Source organism: Helicoverpa zea, chromosome 3, assembly GCF_022581195.2.
Source record: "Helicoverpa zea isolate HzStark_Cry1AcR chromosome 3, ilHelZeax1.1, whole genome shotgun sequence".
NCBI lineage: Eukaryota > Metazoa > Arthropoda > Insecta > Lepidoptera > Noctuidae > Helicoverpa > Helicoverpa zea.
This window is the reverse complement of record NC_061454.1, coordinates 8,625,097-8,646,553: the sequence shown is the minus strand read 5'-3', so window position 1 is coordinate 8,646,553 and position 21,457 is coordinate 8,625,097. Positions and strand designations below refer to the sequence as shown.

Below are 21,457 nucleotides of genomic sequence, written 5' to 3'. Positions count from 1 at the left end.
ACCTTTGTCTATAAGCATGCTTTTGTCTTTGGCTTTCTTATATTCCATAGATTATAGACGAGACAAAACTACTAGCATTGCCTGTAGTTGCTTAACCAATATACTGTACTTGTAAAATACGGATAAAAAGCTTTTAATTACTAATGTTACAATCGAAAATTCTTGGATTACAACCATCACATTGTCACGAGAATTCCGTGTGCCAAAAATTATAAGCAACGGACGCGCTTCGGCTGCAGGGGACCGGTTGATTCTTTACATAAAATTTCAATGTGTTCTGGAAATGGTTTGCAAAGAGGACGTGGTATCATGGTTTAAAGAATTGGAAAGCTATAAACGCATAGACGCGATGTGTACGTTATTAAATATGTGTTTGCCATTTGAACTGCGTTTCATTGGCACCTACCTAGAGGAGCTAGGTAAGCGGGACTTTCAGGAGTTGCGTGGTGCCGAACTAAGAGCCAACAACCCCACAGACCTGGCTGCTGACATCGGAGGCGCTAACACAGACCCCAGGACACGACGGAAAATGGCCTTGTATGTTTCGTTGTTACGCTCGTGTAATTTCGCGTGTGCTACCACATTGTACAATGCCATGGTCAGTTTGGAGCAGAGTGGTTTGTTGAAAGGCTTGTATGGTGATCTCCTGGAAGAAATCCTTCTTCTATACACCATGGCGTTACATCATCCAGCGTTTACATTTGATCAAAAGTCACATTTTGGTGAAATACTAGAGAAATTAAAAATGGAAGACCAGAGGATACAATTTCCAGAGCCACAAGAGCATATAAATGTAGTGCCAGTGAGTGCATGCCATACACAGTCTAATATCACAGCCAACATGTCAATCCCACCGCCTAACTTGTCTAGCTTGGGGCCACCGCCTGGTATTGTGTTTGTCAAAACACCTGGGGTGCAGGTCAGTGTTGTCATATATTTACATCGCCATCACAACTCACTCATTGTCTCACTCTTGTTATCATTTAACTGTTTTATAGTATTTTTTAGTTATCTATTCATAGTTGGAGTTAAATATAAAAATATAAATATCATTCTTGTAGTCAAGGTTACTCTGTGAATAAGAATGTATGTATGTTAATGATGATTTTGTCAACTTTGGCATTTGGTTTTCTAAAATATTGTAATTTGTTTAATTTGTGAACTTACAGATAATGTTTTATGATTGTCAAAGGGCTAGTTAGAAGTTAATCACTTTTATTGACTTACATATTCAGGTTAATAATGGGCCATAGGTATAAATATTTTTGTCAGTTTTATTAATAAGAAGGTAGATGTTATTTATATTTTCATTTTATACCTCTTTATTATGAAAAAAATTAAATACTGTAGTTTTTAAGCGGTTACAAAGCAGTATGTCTATGTTAATGTGCAAAAGATCTTGTTTCTGGGTTAGATAAAAATATTGGTTTGAGAAAACATGTTTTACAATATTACAAAATTCAGTAGCACATGTTTATCATAACAAGCTTATTCACTTGATAATGTTTTCTACACTATAAACATGACAGCCTTTATCAAGTCCATCCTATTTGTTCATGTAATTAATTACTTATTTGTATTTCCTGCTATATGACCCATTAGACATTGTCCTGTACCAATTTCTAGATTTTTTTTCAATTATTCACTCCAAAAATGTGATGTTAAAGTAAAAAAAAAACTTATACACTTTGTGGTACTCATGTGTGGTGTCATGATATTTCATTCAAATATGCATTTTATCCATTCATATTAATCTAAGTCTTTGAAAATATCATTCACTAATCAAATAAAGAATACACATTTACTCTCACATTCAGATTTTTGTATATTTCATTTTGCAATGGTTGCATCCGAAACACCTTTTCCACATTCATAGTTTATGTTGGGAGTGTCATTTATATTTTTGCATGTTAGGGAGAAAAACATATTTAGTAAAGTTTCACTACCAGTAAGCTGATTAAAAAGTAGCATTGTGATGATTACTTTTAAATAATGTTGAAATAAAGTCCATTATATTTCAGCCACCAAGTGCAGATGCAGTGCCTGAGCTGAGCTCTCCTCCGGTGCTGACGGGTGCTGGAGGAGTGGTGCCCATGCTAGGAGAAGTGCCACATCCCCCGCCTGGGTTGCCAATGCCACAGTACAATATGGGAGAATACTTGGGTCACAACGCATGGCCTGCAAATATCATAGTATCACCTATAAATCAACCCCTGGAGGTAAAAAGTTCATTATACTTTATGGTCTTTTTGCTAGGATTTACACCTAAAAACCTGTTTTCATGGTAAAAAAATAGAATTTTATAGTTGAATTTATAAAAACTTTTACTACTGTTATGTCATTGTGACCTGTTTTGATTAATACTGACTGGATATTCATAATCTTATGGCAAATTGCTGGTAAACTGGTCAATAATCGCTATTGTTGCATTGTGTGCATGGTTATTATGTCTACTTGTGCATGTTTTTGAGCAGAAATAGTTTAAATATTGTTCAGACGCAGTTTATTATGTGTCACCACCACCATATCAGTGGTTTAATTTTTTTTTCAGTAAGTAATATTGAACTGGTTGCAGGTAATAAATTACACGGCGGCGAGTGCGGCGCCGACGTCGCCGCTGGTGTCGTCGCCGGGCGAGAGCCGCGCGGCGTCGCCGCGGTCGCGCCGGCGCGTGTCGCGCGAGCGCTCGCCGCCGCCGGCGCCCGCCGCGCCCGACCAGCCGCCGCTGCCGCACCAGCTTGCCGCCAACTTCGAGAGCCTGTCGGTCGCCGAGGTGGGTCACTCTCCGCATCGCGGACCCTTCGCCGTGTTTGCAGCAGAACTCCTGCGCCACAAACAGCCCCCTGCATTAATGCTGTTATCACCTGAGGCGAGTTTAGCCGCACAGTGTCGCTCGATTTTTTTTTTCCTAAAGAGTCGTTCCCACTGTTGTGTTTCATAAAATGTGTTATAGTAACGCACAATTTAGCCAAGATTTTACTAACAATTTTGGGAGTGGTATTTGTTGTGCTTTACTGTTAATATGCCAGAGTGCATACAGGCTGACACAAATAATATTTTAAACTGTAGCAAACCATTTACATTCCGAACATACTCGTCCAGTACGAGCGTCCCGTGGTCGCATCCCCCCGCGCTACCTTGACGGCGCGGACATAGATGCGCTCGGATAGCTTCGGCTTCTTTCGGCTCGCGCCGCTTAGGCGTCGAAGCGCCTACGACTGTTGGCCGGCCCGCACCCCGCGCAGTCCGCCACCAACCGGCGTGTGATACACACATATATATGTATGCTCGTTCCGCGCAGCCCCGCCAACAGCCGAGGCTAGTTAGTTTTATACACGAAGTCTATGTATACCACGAATCCTCCCGATAACTGTGTTCGTTAGTGATTAACTCTTTTTTTTGTAATAATTCTTATAACTTTTTTGTACTTTTCTGATAATGGTGTAGTGTGGTTATGTTCTTTCTTCATTATACAAAAGTAATCATAACCGGTGCGTTTAATTGGAAACCCCACTCCCATATGTGGCGCCCAACGTTTATTTCGTGTGATAAAACTATTCCTACGCGGACATAAGTGTGGTGCGATAAATAAGTGGACACTTGTAGTGACGAACTATTTAGTTACCTACGTAGTTTTTACAATGCCGATAACAAGGAGCAGAGCCGCTAGTCTGACTCGCAGGGATGATACCCTCGAAGTATTCCCCGACCCCTCGAGACCGACGACGCCGACGCCGACCGCGCCCGCCTATCACCAAGATGGCGGCGGCGCGTCTTCGCCGCGCACCGACAACAACAACGCTACGTTTTCCGCCGATAACGTCGCGACTATAATTGCATCTTTGCAACGCTCGCAGACGGAAGCGTTTAAAGAGCTGTTCGACTCGATGAATCGCGCAAACGCATCTACTCCAGTCGCATTGTTAGGGCAAAGCACCCTTACCCGCTGCAAGGCCACCTTCTCCGGCCGACCAAAAGAATCGGTCGAAGCATTTATTGACGCCATCGAAGCATACAGCGAGTGCGCACAAGTGACGGACTCAAATATCGTCCGCGGACTTGCGTACCTATTCAAGGACGAAGCCGCGACATGGTGGCAAGGCATTAAGAGTTCCGTGTCCACCTGGAGCCAAGTAAAAGAAAATCTAATTAGTGCCTACGGGGACCGACGGCCACCGCCACGTATTTATTTAGAAATATTTTCCACTCCGCAACAACAACACGAAAATACGGATATTTTCGTTGCACGTGTTCGCGCCCTATTAGCGAGGTTGCCGAAGGGCGACGTATCAGAGTCAGCACAGATCGACATGACGTACGCCCTGCTCCACAGCCGTATACGCAAAAGATTGCGGAGGGAGGAAATTAAAAGTTTCACTGAGTTACTCCGCCTAGCACGGAATATCGAAGACGCGTACGATCAAAAGCTCACGACGCCGATAAGTGATAACAGAGTGCAACAAAATGTGCAACCGCCATCCACATCCGCACATCATAGTCATCACGCTCCGCGCGCGCCGCCCGCTTCGTCGCATAGCACGACCGTGCGCGCGCCGACCTCAAGTGTCGTGCACGCGCGCACGCCGACTTCGAGCGACGCGATCGCTCGCGCGCCTGCCGCCGCTCCAGCCGCCGTCGCCGCGCGGCCCGCCGCGCCGCTCGCGCCGGCGCCCGCTCCGCCGACTCGCGACTCGCAGCGGCCCGCCTCGGTCAACAGGCAACGACCCGTCTGTTCGTATTGTAAGCGATACGGTCATATTAGGGACCAGTGCCGTAAGTTGGTGAACCAAGGTGAGCGTATCCAATCCACTATAAACTCTGCGGATAGTGAAACATTTTACTGTACTGATTTATTTTCATTTTATTGTACTGATTGTTTTTCATGTAAATATTTACAAAATGTTGTATGTAGCGATGCTACTACGGAACCCTCTGCTGGACGTAGTTTACGGCCTATTTTTAAAATTAAAATTATGAATTTTAACGGTACTGCGTTAATTGATACGGCCGCAAAACGTTGCATTGCGGGTCATTCGCTATATACTCTCCTTCTAGGTCAGGGACATTCTTTTAACTCCTCCTCACAGAACGTGAAGCTTGCGGATGGTATTATTCGTACTATGGACGTACTCACTACCACCTTAGAAGTACACTTAGAATCAAAAGTGATAACGGTTCCGTTTATAGTTTTTCCCGACTCTACCAATAATGAAACATTATTGGGTATTGATTTTATTACCGCCGCCGGAATAGTTATTGATTTTGATAAAGATATCTGGTATTTTAGTAGCGATGACAATATAAAATACACCCTGTCCTATGAACCTACGTCGCGTAGAGTGTCATGCGCCTCTACAGATATACTAAGAGATGACGAGGGCACTCATCTTACGTCAGCTGAGCGACAGGCGCTCGCTGATGTTCTTAACCGACACGCACACGTTTTTAGAGCAGGGGGAGGTCCGACTCCATATGCTGAGCACCGCATAGAGACGGGGGATCACCCACCTATTGCTGTCCCTCCGTATCGATTAAATCCGTCGAAGAAACAGCTGATGAAAGCCGAGTTGGACAAAATGTTACGTGATGACATTATAGAAGAGTGCGAGTCAGCTTGGTGTTCACCGGCGTTGATGGTGCCGAAGTCCAACGGTGGCATCCGCTTCTGCGTGGACTATAGGCGTCTCAACGCAATCACCAAGCCTGACACATACCCGATGCCACGCATCGACGAGCTACTACAGAGCACGAAGCGAGACTGTTACATGAGCACGTTAGACCTTCGTTCATCATACTGGCAGGTAGGTCTTCGGGAAGCCGATAGGGACAAGTCTGCTTTTATCTGCCCTCTCGGTACTTACCGTTTCAAAAGAATGCCGTTCGGTCTCCGAAACGCACCTGCGACGTTCCAGCGTCTCATTGATCGTGTCCGCTCTTGTTCAGCTTTACAGGATGTAACCTTATTAGCATATTTAGACGATCTTTTAGTCATTTCTCAAGGTTATACTCAACATTTAAAAGACCTCGAGGCAGTTTTTAAACGTCTGGCCGAATTCAACCTCTATGTAAACAGGGAGAAGTGCGCTTTCGCTAGGGGGAGCGTTCATTACCTCGGCCACGTTATTACACAAGAAGGTGTTTCCACCGACCCTAGGAAGGTGAGTGCTGTTCTCGAGATGAAGGAACCAGGTAACCTTAAACACCTGCGCACCTTTCTACAAACATGTTCGTGGTTCAGAAAGTTCATACCGAATTTCTCGAAGGTAGCTGAACCACTTACACGCTTGACTAGGAAAAGTCAAATATGGTCTTGGGACTCAGAGCAGTCTCAAGCTTTTGAGGAGCTGAAGCGTCTACTAACCACAGCTCCTGTACTGATCCAAGCTGACTTCAATCGTCCCTTCATTCTGCGTACAGACGCAAGTAACTACGCCTTAGGTGCGGTTTTATTACAGGGCGATGGTAATCAGGAAAGGCCAATTGAATACGCCAGCCGACTCCTCAACGCAGCAGAACGCAACTACTCTACCACCGAGCGTGAAGCGCTTGCTGTAGTGTGGGCGGTGGAGCGTTTCCGGCCTTACCTAGACGGCCAACCGGTCGTAATCGGCAGCGATCATCAACCACTGCGATGGTTGCTTTCACTTAAATCACCAACAGGTAGGTTGGTCCGTTGGGCGCTCAAGCTTCAAGCTTTTGACATCCAATTCCAGTACACACCAGGGAAAGCGAACGTCGTGGCAGACACGCTGAGCAGGCCGATCTGTTCTAGCGACTCTCGTGACAGCTGCGGTATCTGCTCAGTCATCTGTGACTTGCCTACGAAGACGCCTAGTGAACTTCGCTCGGAACAACTCTCAGACCCTGAAGTGGAAAAGATTGTCAAGGAGCTTGAGGGACCTGATGATGTCGCGGCCCAAAGATGGCTAGAAAGGGGTTACCTCATGGATCAAGGTGTCCTGTTCCGATATAATCCGGACTCTGAGAGTGAATCACCGCAACTAGTCATCTCTGCAAGCCACGTTCCAAATATTTTAAAAGAGTTGCACGACTCTCCAACAGCCGGCCATCCAGGCATTGACAGAACGTACCAGAAAGTAGCACAGCTGTATTATTTTACAGGAATGCGGAGAATAATCACTGATTATGTCAAAGCCTGCATCCACTGCCAACGATATAAGGCCACCAACGCCAAACCACCAGGCTTACTCCAGACACCCGTTATGAACCAACGTAACGAGGTGTTGGCTATAGATTTATTCGGCCCGCTACCGGAGGGAGACCAGGGGGAGCGATGGATTTTACTCGTTGAAGATACGGCTACACGATGGACCGAGCTGTATGCTCTTAAAGAAGCCACAGCAGAAGCTTGTGCCCACATTCTTATTGAAGAATACTTCATGCGCTTTGGTCTACCTCGTAGGATTATTTCAGATAACGGTGTCCAATTTGTTTCAGCCGTCATGCGCCAATGCATGACAGTATTGGACATCAAACAAAACTTCATTCCTCTCTATCATCCAGAGTCGAATCCTGCAGAGCGAAAGAATCGTGACCTCAAAGCCATGCTAGCTCATCTCGTAGAGGGAGACCACACTTCTTGGCCAAAGAAGTTGCCGGTGATTCGATTTGCCCTCAACAGCGCTAAGTGCCGCACTACAGGAAGATCACCCGCTTATTTGTCCTTTGGCAGAGAAATGCGATCCCCCACAGAGGTCGTTCATGACCTTCGTGCCATTGAGGAAAAGCATAACTTCGTGCCGCAAATTACACCTTATCTTAGGCAGTTCCTCCACTCGTTCTCAGCTGTAAGAGAACGCGTGGAGGTCCAACAGGACAGGGCGAAACGGTATGCTGACGCTTCGCGCCGACCGTCGGATTCTTTCCAGGTAGGTGACTTAGTAATGTTGAAGTCGCACCTACTTAGCAGCGCATCGAAAGACCGTACGTCGAAGTTTTACCCACGTCGCGATGGACCGTATAAAATCGTGGGAGTAGTTAGTCCCACAACATTCAATGTAGCCAGCACGCAGCAACCTGATGTTGTCATAGGCAGATACCATTCGCAAGACATTACCCGTTACCACGGTAATGATCACTCCTTCCCTCTTCCCGTCATCCCTAAAAGGAAACGCGGACGTCCAACGGTTAGCATACCAGTTCAGGAGCGAGGGCGTTCTCCAGAACTGGAGGGGGAGTGTGTAGCAAACCATTTACATTCCGAACATACTCGTCCAGTACGAGCGTCCCGTGGTCGCATCCCCCCGCGCTACCTTGACGGCGCGGACATAGATGCGCTCGGATAGCTTCGGCTTCTTTCGGCTCGCGCCGCTTAGGCGTCGAAGCGCCTACGACTGTTGGCCGGCCCGCACCCCGCGCAGTCCGCCACCAACCGGCGTGTGATACACACATATATATGTATGCTCGTTCCGCGCAGCCCCGCCAACAGCCGAGGCTAGTTAGTTTTATACACGAAGTCTATGTATACCACGAATCCTCCCGATAACTGTGTTCGTTAGTGATTAACTCTTTTTTTTGTAATAATTCTTATAACTTTTTTGTACTTTTCTGATAATGGTGTAGTGTGGTTATGTTCTTTCTTCATTATACAAAAGTAATCATAACCGGTGCGTTTAATTGGAAACCCCACTCCCATAAAACTTATTTATGGTCTATTATGGTTGTATAGAAGTAGCTTGCATGTATGTGCCACTGGTTTAATCGCGTTCTCAAATACGACATTCCAAATCTATCAGCAATAGTAGAACAACTGTAGGTATGTGTATTGTCTTGCAATCAAAAAACTTTACTGTTATTAATTTGTTATTGCTTGACCAAAGAATTAATGAAATCAGACAATAGGCATGATGACACTAATCAAAAATCATTAAAATAATATATTTATTAAATTAAACTTGAAGCTTGGAATATAAAACGCGCATTGTTTTCTTTATTAATAATGTGATTAATATGTATTTTTATAAAATAAAATTACGAAATAAGGCAATCCGCCATGATATCTTGAACACCAATCAGAGCTCGTGACGTCATTTCTCAAAACAACTCGCGCGAAAGCGCGCGAACGTCACATTTCGTTATTGCGACTTCCACTGCGATCTTTGTTTTTAATTAATTAATTGTGTATAACACGAGTTATGGAGCCCGGATTTATCAAGGCAAACAGCGCTTATTTGCCTAGAATTGATATCATAATGCTGGGAGAGTTTTTGGCATCAAATAAAGATTTTTGTTCAGCTGAATTTAGAAATGTTAAAACTTCCATGTAAGTATACTAGTTTAATTAAAAAAAACTTCCATGTAAGTGTATTAGTTTAATTAAAAAAACTTCTATGTTAGAATCTAGAGAACTATGTAATAACTTACATCAAAGTGATCTTCACAAAAATAAAGTTGTACCCTGGGCAATATTGCTTTTGAATCTCGCCTTGCAAGTTTAAGCCACTTGTTTCGTATTTTTTTATTGTGAGGAACGTACACAAATAACTTATCAGGAGTTGTTTTGGATGTGTTCTTACACTGGGGGACCCCACAACACCTATGCACTTTCGAATTCATATTTAATAACACAAAAAACTTAATTATTGCACGAGCGTTGTTTACTTGCGTCTTGTAATTTCAGTCGTGACGTCACAAGTGACGACATGACACTGACAAGCGTTTTCGCGCCGGATTCAAAGTGGACAGAGAAAAATGCAATTATTTGATAAAAAAACTTCGCATTTTCTTAAAATTAATAATTTTTCATATAAAATAGACGTATACCTACATCATACAAAGGTATTTAAAAATTTGTCATCATGCCTATTGTTTTACTCTGTTTAAATAAAACTGTGTTTAATAAGGAGTGTGCTTATAAAGAATCGAAACTTTTCAGATGCGTCATAATATCGGAGACGAGCGGTTACGTGAGCTTAGCGTAGTTCATCAACAGCAATATAGATCACTGGAGAAGCTGAACGGCGTGCGGCGGCTGGCGGGCCCCTACTGCGCCGCGCGGTCGTCGTCCGACAGCGGCTCCAGCGCCGCGTCGTCGCCGCCCGACACGCCCGCGCCGCCGCCGCGCCGCGCCACGCCGTCCGCGCCGCCGCCCGTGCCCTTCCTGCAGTACCCGCGCCCCTTCGCCTACCCCACGCCGCCGCCCGCCTACCGCCAGCCGCCGCCGCCCTTCGCCAACGGCGAGCCGCCGCCGTACCCCGCGGCCGCGCCCTACGCCGGCTTCGTGTCCGTGCTGTACGCGCCGCCCAAGCTGTCGTGCTGGAACTGCGGCGCCGCCGGCCACGCGGGCCACGACTGCAAGGAGCCCAGCATGGAGGAGATGACGCGGGCGGGCGGCTACCAGCTCGACTTCGGCGGGGCGCCGCCCGAGCCCGCCGACAAGTAGGTGCCGCACGAACTCTTCGCGACGTCCTTGTGTCATCTGTCCAGATTAGTACCAAAGTGTGAGGTCAAAATATTGTAAATATCGACCCCGGCCCGCACGGCCGCCGTCGGTACCCGGCGTGATAGAACCCTTGGAACGTGAAACCCGAAGGATTTCTTTTGACGTAGAATGAGATATTAGGTAGATCTATGTTGTTGATACTATGAGCGCTTATCGGACTAATTTATTAGGGGGGTGAACTTTTATCTGTAATGTTTAAGAGTAATTGCACTTTCGAAGTATTTTAGTAGAATTTGACGACATTCCAATTATTTTATTTTATTTTTTTGTTTGAATATCTGTAAAAATTTTGAACACCGGCAAATACGCAATGGAAAAAAATCTAACTGAAACAAATCCATATGGGAAAAAATTTAATAAAATCTGTTTTCAAAAGGCGTTTGGGTAAAGCATTATATTTTAACTCACAATTTTACTGTGTTGTTAAAATACTACAGTAAAACTTTACTCAGCGATAACTATGCTGATCATTGGGAGAATAATGTTTTGCACTACTGGAACTAAAAAAGTGCATAGCTTTTAAGTTTAATAAAAGCAAGAACCTTTTGCATTTTGTGGATGATATCAAGGAAGAGAAAATGTTTTATGACAATGATGAAAATGTTACCAGCTAAATGTTTTTTTTAAATTATAACTTTTTTGACATGCAAAATGTATTCTACTGTGATTGAATTATACTATACCTTATAGTTAAGTTCTTACTGTTTGTATTTATATGTCATTTAATTTCGACCGTGGAGAACAAAATGACTAGCGGAGATGTCATAATGCAAAATCTTCGCAGCAAGTAGCGCGCCTAAATGGGCGGGTGTTCCGGGGAGAACTTAACTAGCTCCGCTCTTGCACAGCTTCAAGACCAATTTTGACAGATTGGTATTGATTTGACAAGGAAACCGAACGCCTCGTTAGTTCTGACACTTGCAGTACGTTGGTTGACCTACAAGAAGGCGCCTGACCTATATTCCTTATTGCATCTCCCCTATCTTTTCTTTGACCGTGATATCGACTAGGTAGTTGAATTTTATCTCATTAAAGAGTCCAATTTTTCGCATTCTCCTGGAAGAGACTAAAATTGAAAGTGCAATTATTTGTAAACATCTACTATGCTTACAGTTCTTGTGTAGAATTTTTAGGGAATTCCACCTAAATCAGCAGCAGCACAATTTCTATCATAGTTATGTTTTATTTGGCAGCTTCACTGAACTTTATGTTAGGACTTTGTATCATTAAATCACATCAAGTAAGAGAATTGGTACAAACACTTTCATTTGATCAATTTTATTGTCTTACAAATAGTTAACATGTCATTTAAAAATGCGTGCCATATATTGGTGAATAGTATAATTTTCATGTTTAGTCATTATGGAATTTTAAAATTTATTTAGGTGGTAGAATGATGCATACAGTGAATAAGTACCGTCAAAGCAATTTTTAATTTCCTTGAAACCAGTCTTTATTCGGTATTAGCTATTTTTATGTGTCAACAGACTCCCTCTTTTGTCTCCAATAAAAAAATTCACGGCTAAGTAATAAAATAAATCAAAATTTCTTTAATTCATAATTCTAATAATTTGGAATTGTGGTTGGAACCAAAAAAAATGTATTTTAAGTAGAAGATCAGAATAAAACTGAGTTTAAGTTACACAATAATGCACATGACAATTTAGTACATCTACATTAGTACAAATTGAAATTTGTATGAGTTGAAAAATTGGATTAAGACAATTAGTTAAGAGATTTCATTAAGTGACATGGTTTATAGGCTAGTATAATAATAACATAATAGTAGAGGTACTCTAGTGTTTGTTTTTAATTGTTAATAATATTGTAATCAAAAGCAAGTGTGAATAATGTTAGGATAAACCAAATCTTATTTTCTATTGTTCATTCAATAATTTTTGTGCTGCTTATCGCGTCTCCCAACACCTTCAGACGCTACGGAATTCCCTGAAATTCTTAAATTGCCTTAAATTTCTCCCACAACTTTTTATGTAATACATATTTTTTTGTTCAAATCATCTGAACTTGTAAATAAGACGCTAACTTCTAAACTATTTAATATACAGTTCAAAGCTAAAAAGTGACGAATTATATACAAAAGTACTGAATTTGTTTCCTTTGTCCCAAGACTGATCTCTAATACATTACTAGCTAATTATTGGGCTTGTAAAACCTAATGTAAATTGATGTTCTCTGAGAGTGGAGCGTCGGTGAATTCAGAATCGAGGACTGTTTGTTCAATGGTTGAGAAGCAGCTGAAGTAATATTGTGACTGGCCACATGTAGATGTGAATGTACCTAGTAATGTTGTAACTATTTTATACATATGAGTTGAACAAGGGATTATTTTGATCAAGCTCACGAAAATGCAATGCTCTTAATTAAAGTTTATAATAATAGTCATTGTAAATAGTTACAAATATGTAAGAGAGGTGGCACGTCGCATCCGATGTGTTCATATTTTGTAAATAATTCAGTTTATATAAATTAGTTGATATTTAGAGATTGACTATATTTGTAAATTACGTTGTAATAATTTGAGTGTCCCTATAGAGTATATTTGATTGTTTCTCTATGATCACTGTCACAAATCACAATTTGCATTTTTAAAGTCCCAGTTTTTGAAGAAATGTTCAAATTAGAAGGGTTGTATAATTGTTTTTGCATAATTATAAAAAAAAATATGTTTTTTTAATCGAGTCAGATGAGTGACGCGCATGGGTGGGTGCTGGGTGCTGTCGCTGTGGCCGATTGATTCGCAGCTTGTCGACGAGCCGCTTGATGCTCATGCATCACTTGGACTCGTGTTCTCTTGTATTTACACACGTCAAGTATATTTGCAGAGCTTTGTGCCTTCGACGCACAGCCTATTCTATGCATAGAAAATATATTTGTGTGCTTGAAGTGATTAATTTCATAGTGTAACTGTTAACAGAACCGTAAGGGACTATTATTTTGTAAGATACATGATATGTCACTCCTTATGAAGGTTGTAAGTCCACATAACGTAACTTTTGTGTTATTTATATCTTAACAATTTTATTATGATATTTAAAACAAGTTGAAGTATAGATTAAACATAGAAAGAGTAACTTAATATTTGTAACTTTATAAGTATGCCTGTAGCCTAGCCCCAGTGTGGTACCGTTGATGCAATAATTTGATAGCATTACATACTGCATATCATGTTAGAATGTTCGATTGAGTGTGATATTGAAGTGGATTCTCTTACAGTTTGCATCTGCTCAATTATTGTTTTCAATTAAGTACATTTTCAGTGAAATCGGTAAATGTGTAACTAAAAGTTCGTTTTCTACATAGGCAACAATAATATTACGATGGTCGGAAATGTCTATGCAGCTTTACTTTGTACTAGTGGAGTATGAAAATATTTTTTTACTTTGTACAGAATGTTATAAATGTGATACATAATTTTTGACATAATTAGAAATTGTGATTTAGTAAGGTGTGTAGTTTATAAAAAAAATATGAAAAAAACTCGCTTTACTAAATAAATTATACTATTCTACAGCTATGTAATGTTGTTTTCCCACGTTTTTATATTTGGGTACTTATATATTCTAAGCTGTTGTACCTATTGCTAGTAAAATCAAATTTCAGGAAATTGAATGTTTCGGCCCGGTATTGTCAGACCTCTGTATCCCACCAATGCTGTGAATCATTTGCTTCCTGAGAAATAAACAACCAAAATCTACAGTTCCGTCTTTTTATTACACGTTTTTACCGTTCTTATTTCACTCCTACAATAACGAATAATGTCCTCATTTGCATTTTCAAAAAATTAAATGTACCAGAGTTTAAGTAACGTATATGTAAGATTTAAATCAATTGTATATGTAGGCATTGCAATATTCTTATAAAATGTGAGTGAGCATCAGAGTTTTAATTTATAGTATCCACGAGAAGATGTCTTTCTATTCCTGGTTTGTATGGTCAAGAGGCAGAATGACTTCAGTACCTACCTGTAGTTGATACAAAAAAAAAAACACTCAAGAGGCCTCTTGTAATTTTGTCGGACGAGGGAATTGAAACCTCTCCACGGCACTTCTACACTGTAATTCTTATTATCGTTGGACATACTCAAACAGACTAGGGTAACGTCTTGACTAACGCCGATTTAATTTATAAAATTAATTTTTCGCTTTGTATCTCCTTGGTGCTGCTATTACCGCATCTTTATCAACAGTCGTCTCGGCGAACTAAGCAATCTTTTTTAATTGTTGAAATTTTATTGGCAAGCGCATCCTGGCCTTTCCTATTCTACCCTGATTTATATCTACGGATCATGATATTAAAACTTAAAATCCCACACTATAACTAAGCCGAGCATTTGTGACGTATTTGCTCGAGCGTATCTAATCTGTATCCATCTCGTTAATAGCAATAATTAATTATCACATCACAGGTAAGTATACCGTGAATAAGCTCACCTATCAATCATACTCACTATCTGTGTATAGAAATTATATATGTAAGTAGATGTAATTGTTGGAAATGTTCTATTCTATGTATCTATTTTGTTAAATAGTTGTTTCTCACGTTTTCACCCGAGTCCCGAGGAACTACTTCCTGTAGCCTAATAAATGTAGCTTATATGTTATTCTGATGTATAAACTATTACTACTGCCAAGTTTCATCAATATCCATCCAGTAGGTTTTGCGTAAAAGAGGAAAAAACACCCATATATCTATGCATACACACATACAAACTTTATAATGTCAATGGGATGTCACCCGGGGAAAGGTTTTACAACACACGGTTTTCTGTTCTGGTTAGAAGCTTCAGCAAAAAGGGTTGAAATAGGTTTACCGTAACTTTGTTAGACGCGAGAACAGTGGGCGTCGAAAAGCATAGTAGTTCGAACCCAGCATGATAGGTGGCGCTTACATTTTTCAGATTCGATGTGGTATACGAAAACAATCTTTCAGCAAACATGTAAGAATTATTAATTACCTATTTCAGAAATTAACTAAGGTAGGTAAGGTTTGATATTAAATAATTAAATACTATTAAAGAAAAACCCAATTATTTTAAGTGAAAGCATTGTTGTTAGATTGGACAGTAGATTGGTAGGTCGATACTTACCAACTTTTTAGGTTTCGGTGAAAAGGGTGTCACGGAAAAATTTGGTTTTTATAATATCTTGTATAATATCTAATAATGACACGTTTGGTGAAATCCTTTTATGTTCCAAAACCCTTTTTTAATCAAATATGTTTTTCACCTTATTTTAAAGTATCGAATATACCTACCTACAATAATTACTTATCAATCGATTTTCACATCAAAATATATGCTTTTTAAACAATGTCAGTAAGGAAAACGTTTTCATTTCGTTAGGATTTCTACTTTCTGATGGTGGAAAAAGAAATATAATTAGTTAGCTCTTTTTTTGGCGAAAAAGGTTTTCTCTTAATTTTAATATTACACTCACGCGGTGTAATGTGTATGGGGTGAAACTTACCAAGCTACACATTAATGCAGAAATGGTATAAACCTGTGTGCTGCACTTGGTAGATTAGCTTATTATATTTTAATAATAAAGTGAGTTCCTACCCAGGTACGACAGAAGGTAGATATGAGTGAAATGATTTCGACATACATATTAGGTACTATGTATAAGGAAAGTAGGTAGTTACGTTCATAGTCTACGATAGAAAGACATTGTCCAGCTAATACCTTGATAATCACTAACTGTATCCCATATGAAAACAACAACCATCGCCGTTTTTCCGAATGAAAAATGATATTTTTAAATGGTAGCATAGCATTTAATGTGCCATTGAAAAATATTACAGATTGTAAAGTAGTACTTTGTTAAAAGTGTTAGTAACTCGGAAATTACACTTTGGTGAGAATAGCTGGGTACTTTGTTTGCCGTAACGGGCGTTTTATACACTGAAAGTGCGGGGCATTTTCTACAAAATGGTATAATGGCTATTCTCACTTAAATATTAAAAAATGCGAGATTCTTGTACTGATTTGAAAAGGAACATGGAATGCCTTTTTCACAAAGATTAATGAGAAAACTTACGATTAATGGGATATTGCAATTTAATTTTCAATTATTTTTGACATAGAATCGGCCTTATTGTTGTACCCCTATTATTCAGCAGCATATAATTCAACCAGTATACTTATCTAAGCAACCAGAAATTGACGGTACTTGAACTAATATTAAACTTTCAGTCATTGATGGAGTGGTAAAAAACCACATTGTTCACTTATTTTTATAAAGCACCTAGTTTGTTTTTGTTCCACTTACGAAACTTTTGTAATAATAAACAGCTTCTAAATGTGACAACGTAAGGCATAAGTACTTAGCGGTACTTCGTAGGTACGTACCTACTTGGTCCTACGTGTTCCTAGAGGTTACAAGCAAACAAATTATTACCAACACAATAAACTCCCGAAGCACTGAGTTATGTCTAACTACATCGAACAGACATAAACTTTGTGTTTAACCGTCAAATCCGTAGCGGACCCCGATTGGGGTCTGAACATCAATGTCACCGTAAGCTCGGTTTAGACCCCAATCGGGGTCTGCGAATGAGTCATACACTTTCCTAATTATTTACGCTCATATTTATTTTCTTTCCAATCAAACCGTATTTGTGAGTACTAAATAAAATAACTAAATAAATTTAAACTATTTTGACGCATTCAAACTGTTGGAATATACGCATGATGTACGTATAATACCTCCTTTACAAATATCCAAGATTATATAAAGCATACCTACTTCAATCATTCGTCAAACATTCAATCATTCAATGTTCACTTTAATCGTACGTTCTTACATTCGAAATATAACAGTCGTTCAGGATACATGTGTTTTCTTTGTCTCACCTGCACCCATATCCAACAGGTTATGGGCCCAGGCCGTTTTCTGTAGTTAAAAGTAATACAACAAAATTTTTAAATTCAGTGAAAGAGTGTAAATTAAAATTGCATTAACAATGAACAAAATATCACATCTTATGACGGTGTTATTTCTGCGTTGCTAGGTGATGAGCAACTCAATATGGTTTCTGTGAAGACTACGCCTACTACTAGACTACGACTCGATCATGAATTGTATAATAATAATGAGACCCACATGAGACCCACACTCAAAATAAAAATAATTAGTGCTCTCGCTGTGGCGGCATATTGGGCTGACAAAGTGTAGTCTCACTATAAGACATGTCATCGACACGAAAGAAGAAGAATAAAAATAATTATCAACCCGGAAATTCAATGCATATAATATCAAAAAAAATGTATTGTGATCATTGCGGACGTCGGAATAATTTCAAAAAGGACTGCCGTTACTTAAAGGGACTGCAGCAAAATAATCAATGGGTGAACTTCAAAAGTCTGCCAATAACATTGAATACTGCAACAATGACCAGGACGGTTTCATTTTTATGATTTCATAATGTAAATTGTCTGCTAATTATGTAGAAAATAATACTGTTTATTTTCTTTTAGATTCTGGTGTGACAGATCATGATGACATATATCATATTGAAAAAAAAAAAAAAAAAATTAAAAGATTGACAATGTAAAAAGGTTTTAACTTCGTACGTCGAATTATCCACACCATTGAAGATCGGTGTTGCTAGGAAAGGAGTTTCAATCCTGGAGTTTGGTAAAGGGTAAATCGAGGTATATAACAACATAAATTCAAGGATCAATTGATGACGTTTTATATTCACCGGAGGTACGTTATAATATGCCAAAAGACTGGTATGTCGGTAATTTTTTTTAACATTTATAGTAAAAATAATAAATGTTTTATGACAGGTGAGAACATCAATCACTAATGTTTTTTTTTAGTATTACTTTTAAACAGTAATAATTCTCTGAGTAATTTAAATTTTGTTGAAGAGAATCACCAAGACTGTGTAAAAGAGTATAAATAATACGGCATAGTACTCACTTAAATAAACAGAAAAATCAAATGTTCAAATATGGAGTTGATGAAAATAATGTTTTTATTTGATAATTCTGATGAATTATGTGAACCTTGCATATTTGGTAAAAACCATGTACTGTAGATGATAAGAACTAGTTTGCTACGTTTATAGACAATTTTATACATTACAGTGCAATATCACACTGTTATATATTTGATGTACCTACGCTAAGTCAGAAGTGCTGACATGTTTTCAAGATTTTGTTGCTAAAAGTGAAAATTTATTTAACCATAAAGTAAACTAATTTATATTGCGATAGTGGGCGAGAATATCTTTCTAATGAATTTAAAGATTATTATTGTGTTTGTAAGGAATAACTTAGGTACTGTTTAACAGTATCGAATAGCCACAACAAAATGGTGTCGAGGAGCGTATGAATCGTACGTTAACCGAAATGGCTCGACCATTGGTTACAAGTGCGAAATTATATAAAATATTCTGGGATGAAGCTATATTAATATACATATTTAACAAATAGACTACCCACAAAAGCGCTCGCCAATAATAAAACACCATACGAAACATGACACAATCAATACCGAAAATACGAAACCGAAAATAAGTCATTCAAGACATTTAAAATAATGATGATGATTCGGTTCAACATGTTCATGATAAAACTAAAGCCTCGAAATTTGACGAAAAGTCATTTAAAGCCATATTAGTTGGTTACGACCAAAATGGTTACAAACTATTTACCTAATACAGAAAATAACCAATTCCCTATTGCGAGGGATGTTGATTTGATGAAAGAAAGTGCTTGCGGCACTAATAACCGCGTAGACAAGCACTGCCACAATCATCTGTCCAAGATGCTCTGTGGCCAATGATGATGATGATTTGATGAGTTGTATTTCTATAATACCTGTTCAAATTCCCGCCTAAATTAACAAGCACGATAACGACGATAAATCGGCAAAGTTAATAGGCAACAAACACAAACATAATCATTCCCCTGATAATAGCTCAGAAGCTGGACCTTCATCTAGCAAACTGAGACGTAATACAAATAATTCTCAAAGTACCCCAATAGATTATAAAAGGATTGATGACCCATTTTTGCTTATCGCTCACAACTGTTCAATCACTACCATGCACCTATTGTGACATTTTTAGTGGGGATGATTCTAGTATACATATGTTGAAAACCACAAAAAGTGAAATAGAGTCTAATCATAGAAATAATACTTGGACTCTCATAGCAAGACCTAAAAAATTTTAACATAAAAAGCTCAAATTGGGTATGTACAATTAAAAATAACGAGTTGGGTAAACCTACATGGTATAAAGCCCGATTAGTAGCTCGTGGTGTCACTCAACAATGCTTACAAGATTATAACGAAACGTTGACTCCAGTAGCTCAAATATAATCTTTCCAATTTATTTTAACTCTTGCAAATCAGTTTGATTTACATGCCCATCTTATGGATGTAAAAACCGCCGTTTAGAAAGGCATTCTCAAGGAAGATATCTATATGGAAGTGCCTTATGTACGCAATGCGCATGCAATGCTTAGTACATGACCAAATATTTGTGCTGCTATAGGTATTATAAGTCAGTATCAAAGTAAAATTAATGAAGTTATGGAAGTGGTTAAAACATCTTTTGAGATACATAAAAGGAACTCTTAAATTAAAGCTCACCTATGTGAAATGTGATTACAAACAACTGATGGCAGGGTATGCAGATTCTGATTGGTTGAGGCGACGTTATTGACCGCATAAGTACAACAGATCACATATTTAAAGTGTTTGATAATTGTACAATTTCGTGGAATACACGGAAACAAAATAGTCGCCGGTTCCTCAACAGAAGCTGAATATATGCTTATTTGAAGCTATAAGAGAAGCTATTTGGATAAAATCATTATAACATAGTTCTATTCTGATAAAACAGACAATGATGATATATGAAGTTAATAACAGTTGTATTAGCATCGCTAATAATCCTACAAATCACAAACGATATTGTGACGAATTTAGTTAAGTTTTTATGTGTTGATTTGTGTGATGTGATGTTATGTGTTATTTATGTGTTTTTAGTTTAGTTTAGAATTAATAAGAACCCATCTGCCGCATTAGGCACGTCCTGTAAGGGTAGATGTAAGGTTGTATATGTAAATAAATAAGTAAATGTAATAACAAAATACCAGACAACCAGGCAACAGTCTGGAACTGAATGAAATGAGGTTTAAAACTCATATATAAAAAAGCCACACTTTTTAAGAAAGCATATTATAAGTTAGAACATTAAGTTCAAGATAAAAATGCTTAGAAATGTGGTGGTCCTGCTCCATAGGACATAACAATATCTAATTAATAACCAAATTAAAATTTTACCAGCTAGTAAAATTGTATTTTTCCTTTGACTATTTGTCTGGTGACAAAATATGTACATATAAAAGTATTAATTAATGTAAAATATGTGAATGTTTATACTTATTACAAGATAAGTTACAAAGTACATTAAAAGATTCATATCATGTTTAATAATTATTCTTATAAATGGTATTTGACTCATGCATTTTCGTGAAACATGAAAATTTGAAGCATGAAGCATTTTAATGGTAATTTAATTCTCATATGTTTTTGTTTGTGATTCTACATGACCTTCGCATGCTGTTATTGTATGTATCAATACATATAAACTGTAATATCATACTATGTATTAAAAAAAAAAAAAAAAAAAGTAACCATGGAGTTACTTGCCTGTTCTTCTCCATAGGAAGCTACTGTTGGAATGAGCAACTAGAATCAAACTTATTTATGTTTTTGACTTTCATAAGTGCTTGTTATGGTCTAAATGAAGTAAATGTTTTGACTTTGACTTATGATGCAAAGTTTTTAGAATTAAGTTGAACTTAATGTAAATTTTTGAATAATTTCAGTTCAATGATTTTATTTAGAATGCTATTATGTTTATAATCTAAGCTGTTGATCAAAGTTATTGTAATTTGATATGCAGCAGGTACTATTTATGACTGTATAAAGTGTATGTAAATATTGCATATTG

The 21,457-nt window shown here is 38.8% G+C and overlaps 1 protein-coding gene across 6 annotated transcripts; it reads left to right on the top strand.

Annotated features, from left to right (window-relative positions):
- Positions 1-37: 37 nt before the first annotated feature.
- Positions 38-14,179, top strand: LOC124629434 (leucine-rich repeat extensin-like protein 5). 6 transcript variants are annotated; one of them, XM_047162847.1, is made up of 4 exons: positions 38-802; positions 2,022-2,219; positions 2,576-2,869; positions 9,896-14,179. In XM_047162847.1, exons 1-4 carry the CDS (start codon positions 284-286, stop codon positions 10,400-10,402), a joined length of 1,518 nt encoding a protein of 505 aa, XP_047018803.1. In that variant the 5' UTR covers positions 38-283; the 3' UTR covers positions 10,403-14,179. The 6 variants fall into 6 exon arrangements, with proteins under 6 accessions (XP_047018803.1, XP_047018802.1, XP_047018801.1 ...); XM_047162846.1 differs by having other exon boundaries at positions 2,007-2,219; XM_047162845.1 differs by having other exon boundaries at positions 38-919; positions 2,576-2,773.
- Positions 14,180-21,457: the final 7,278 nt, after the last annotated feature.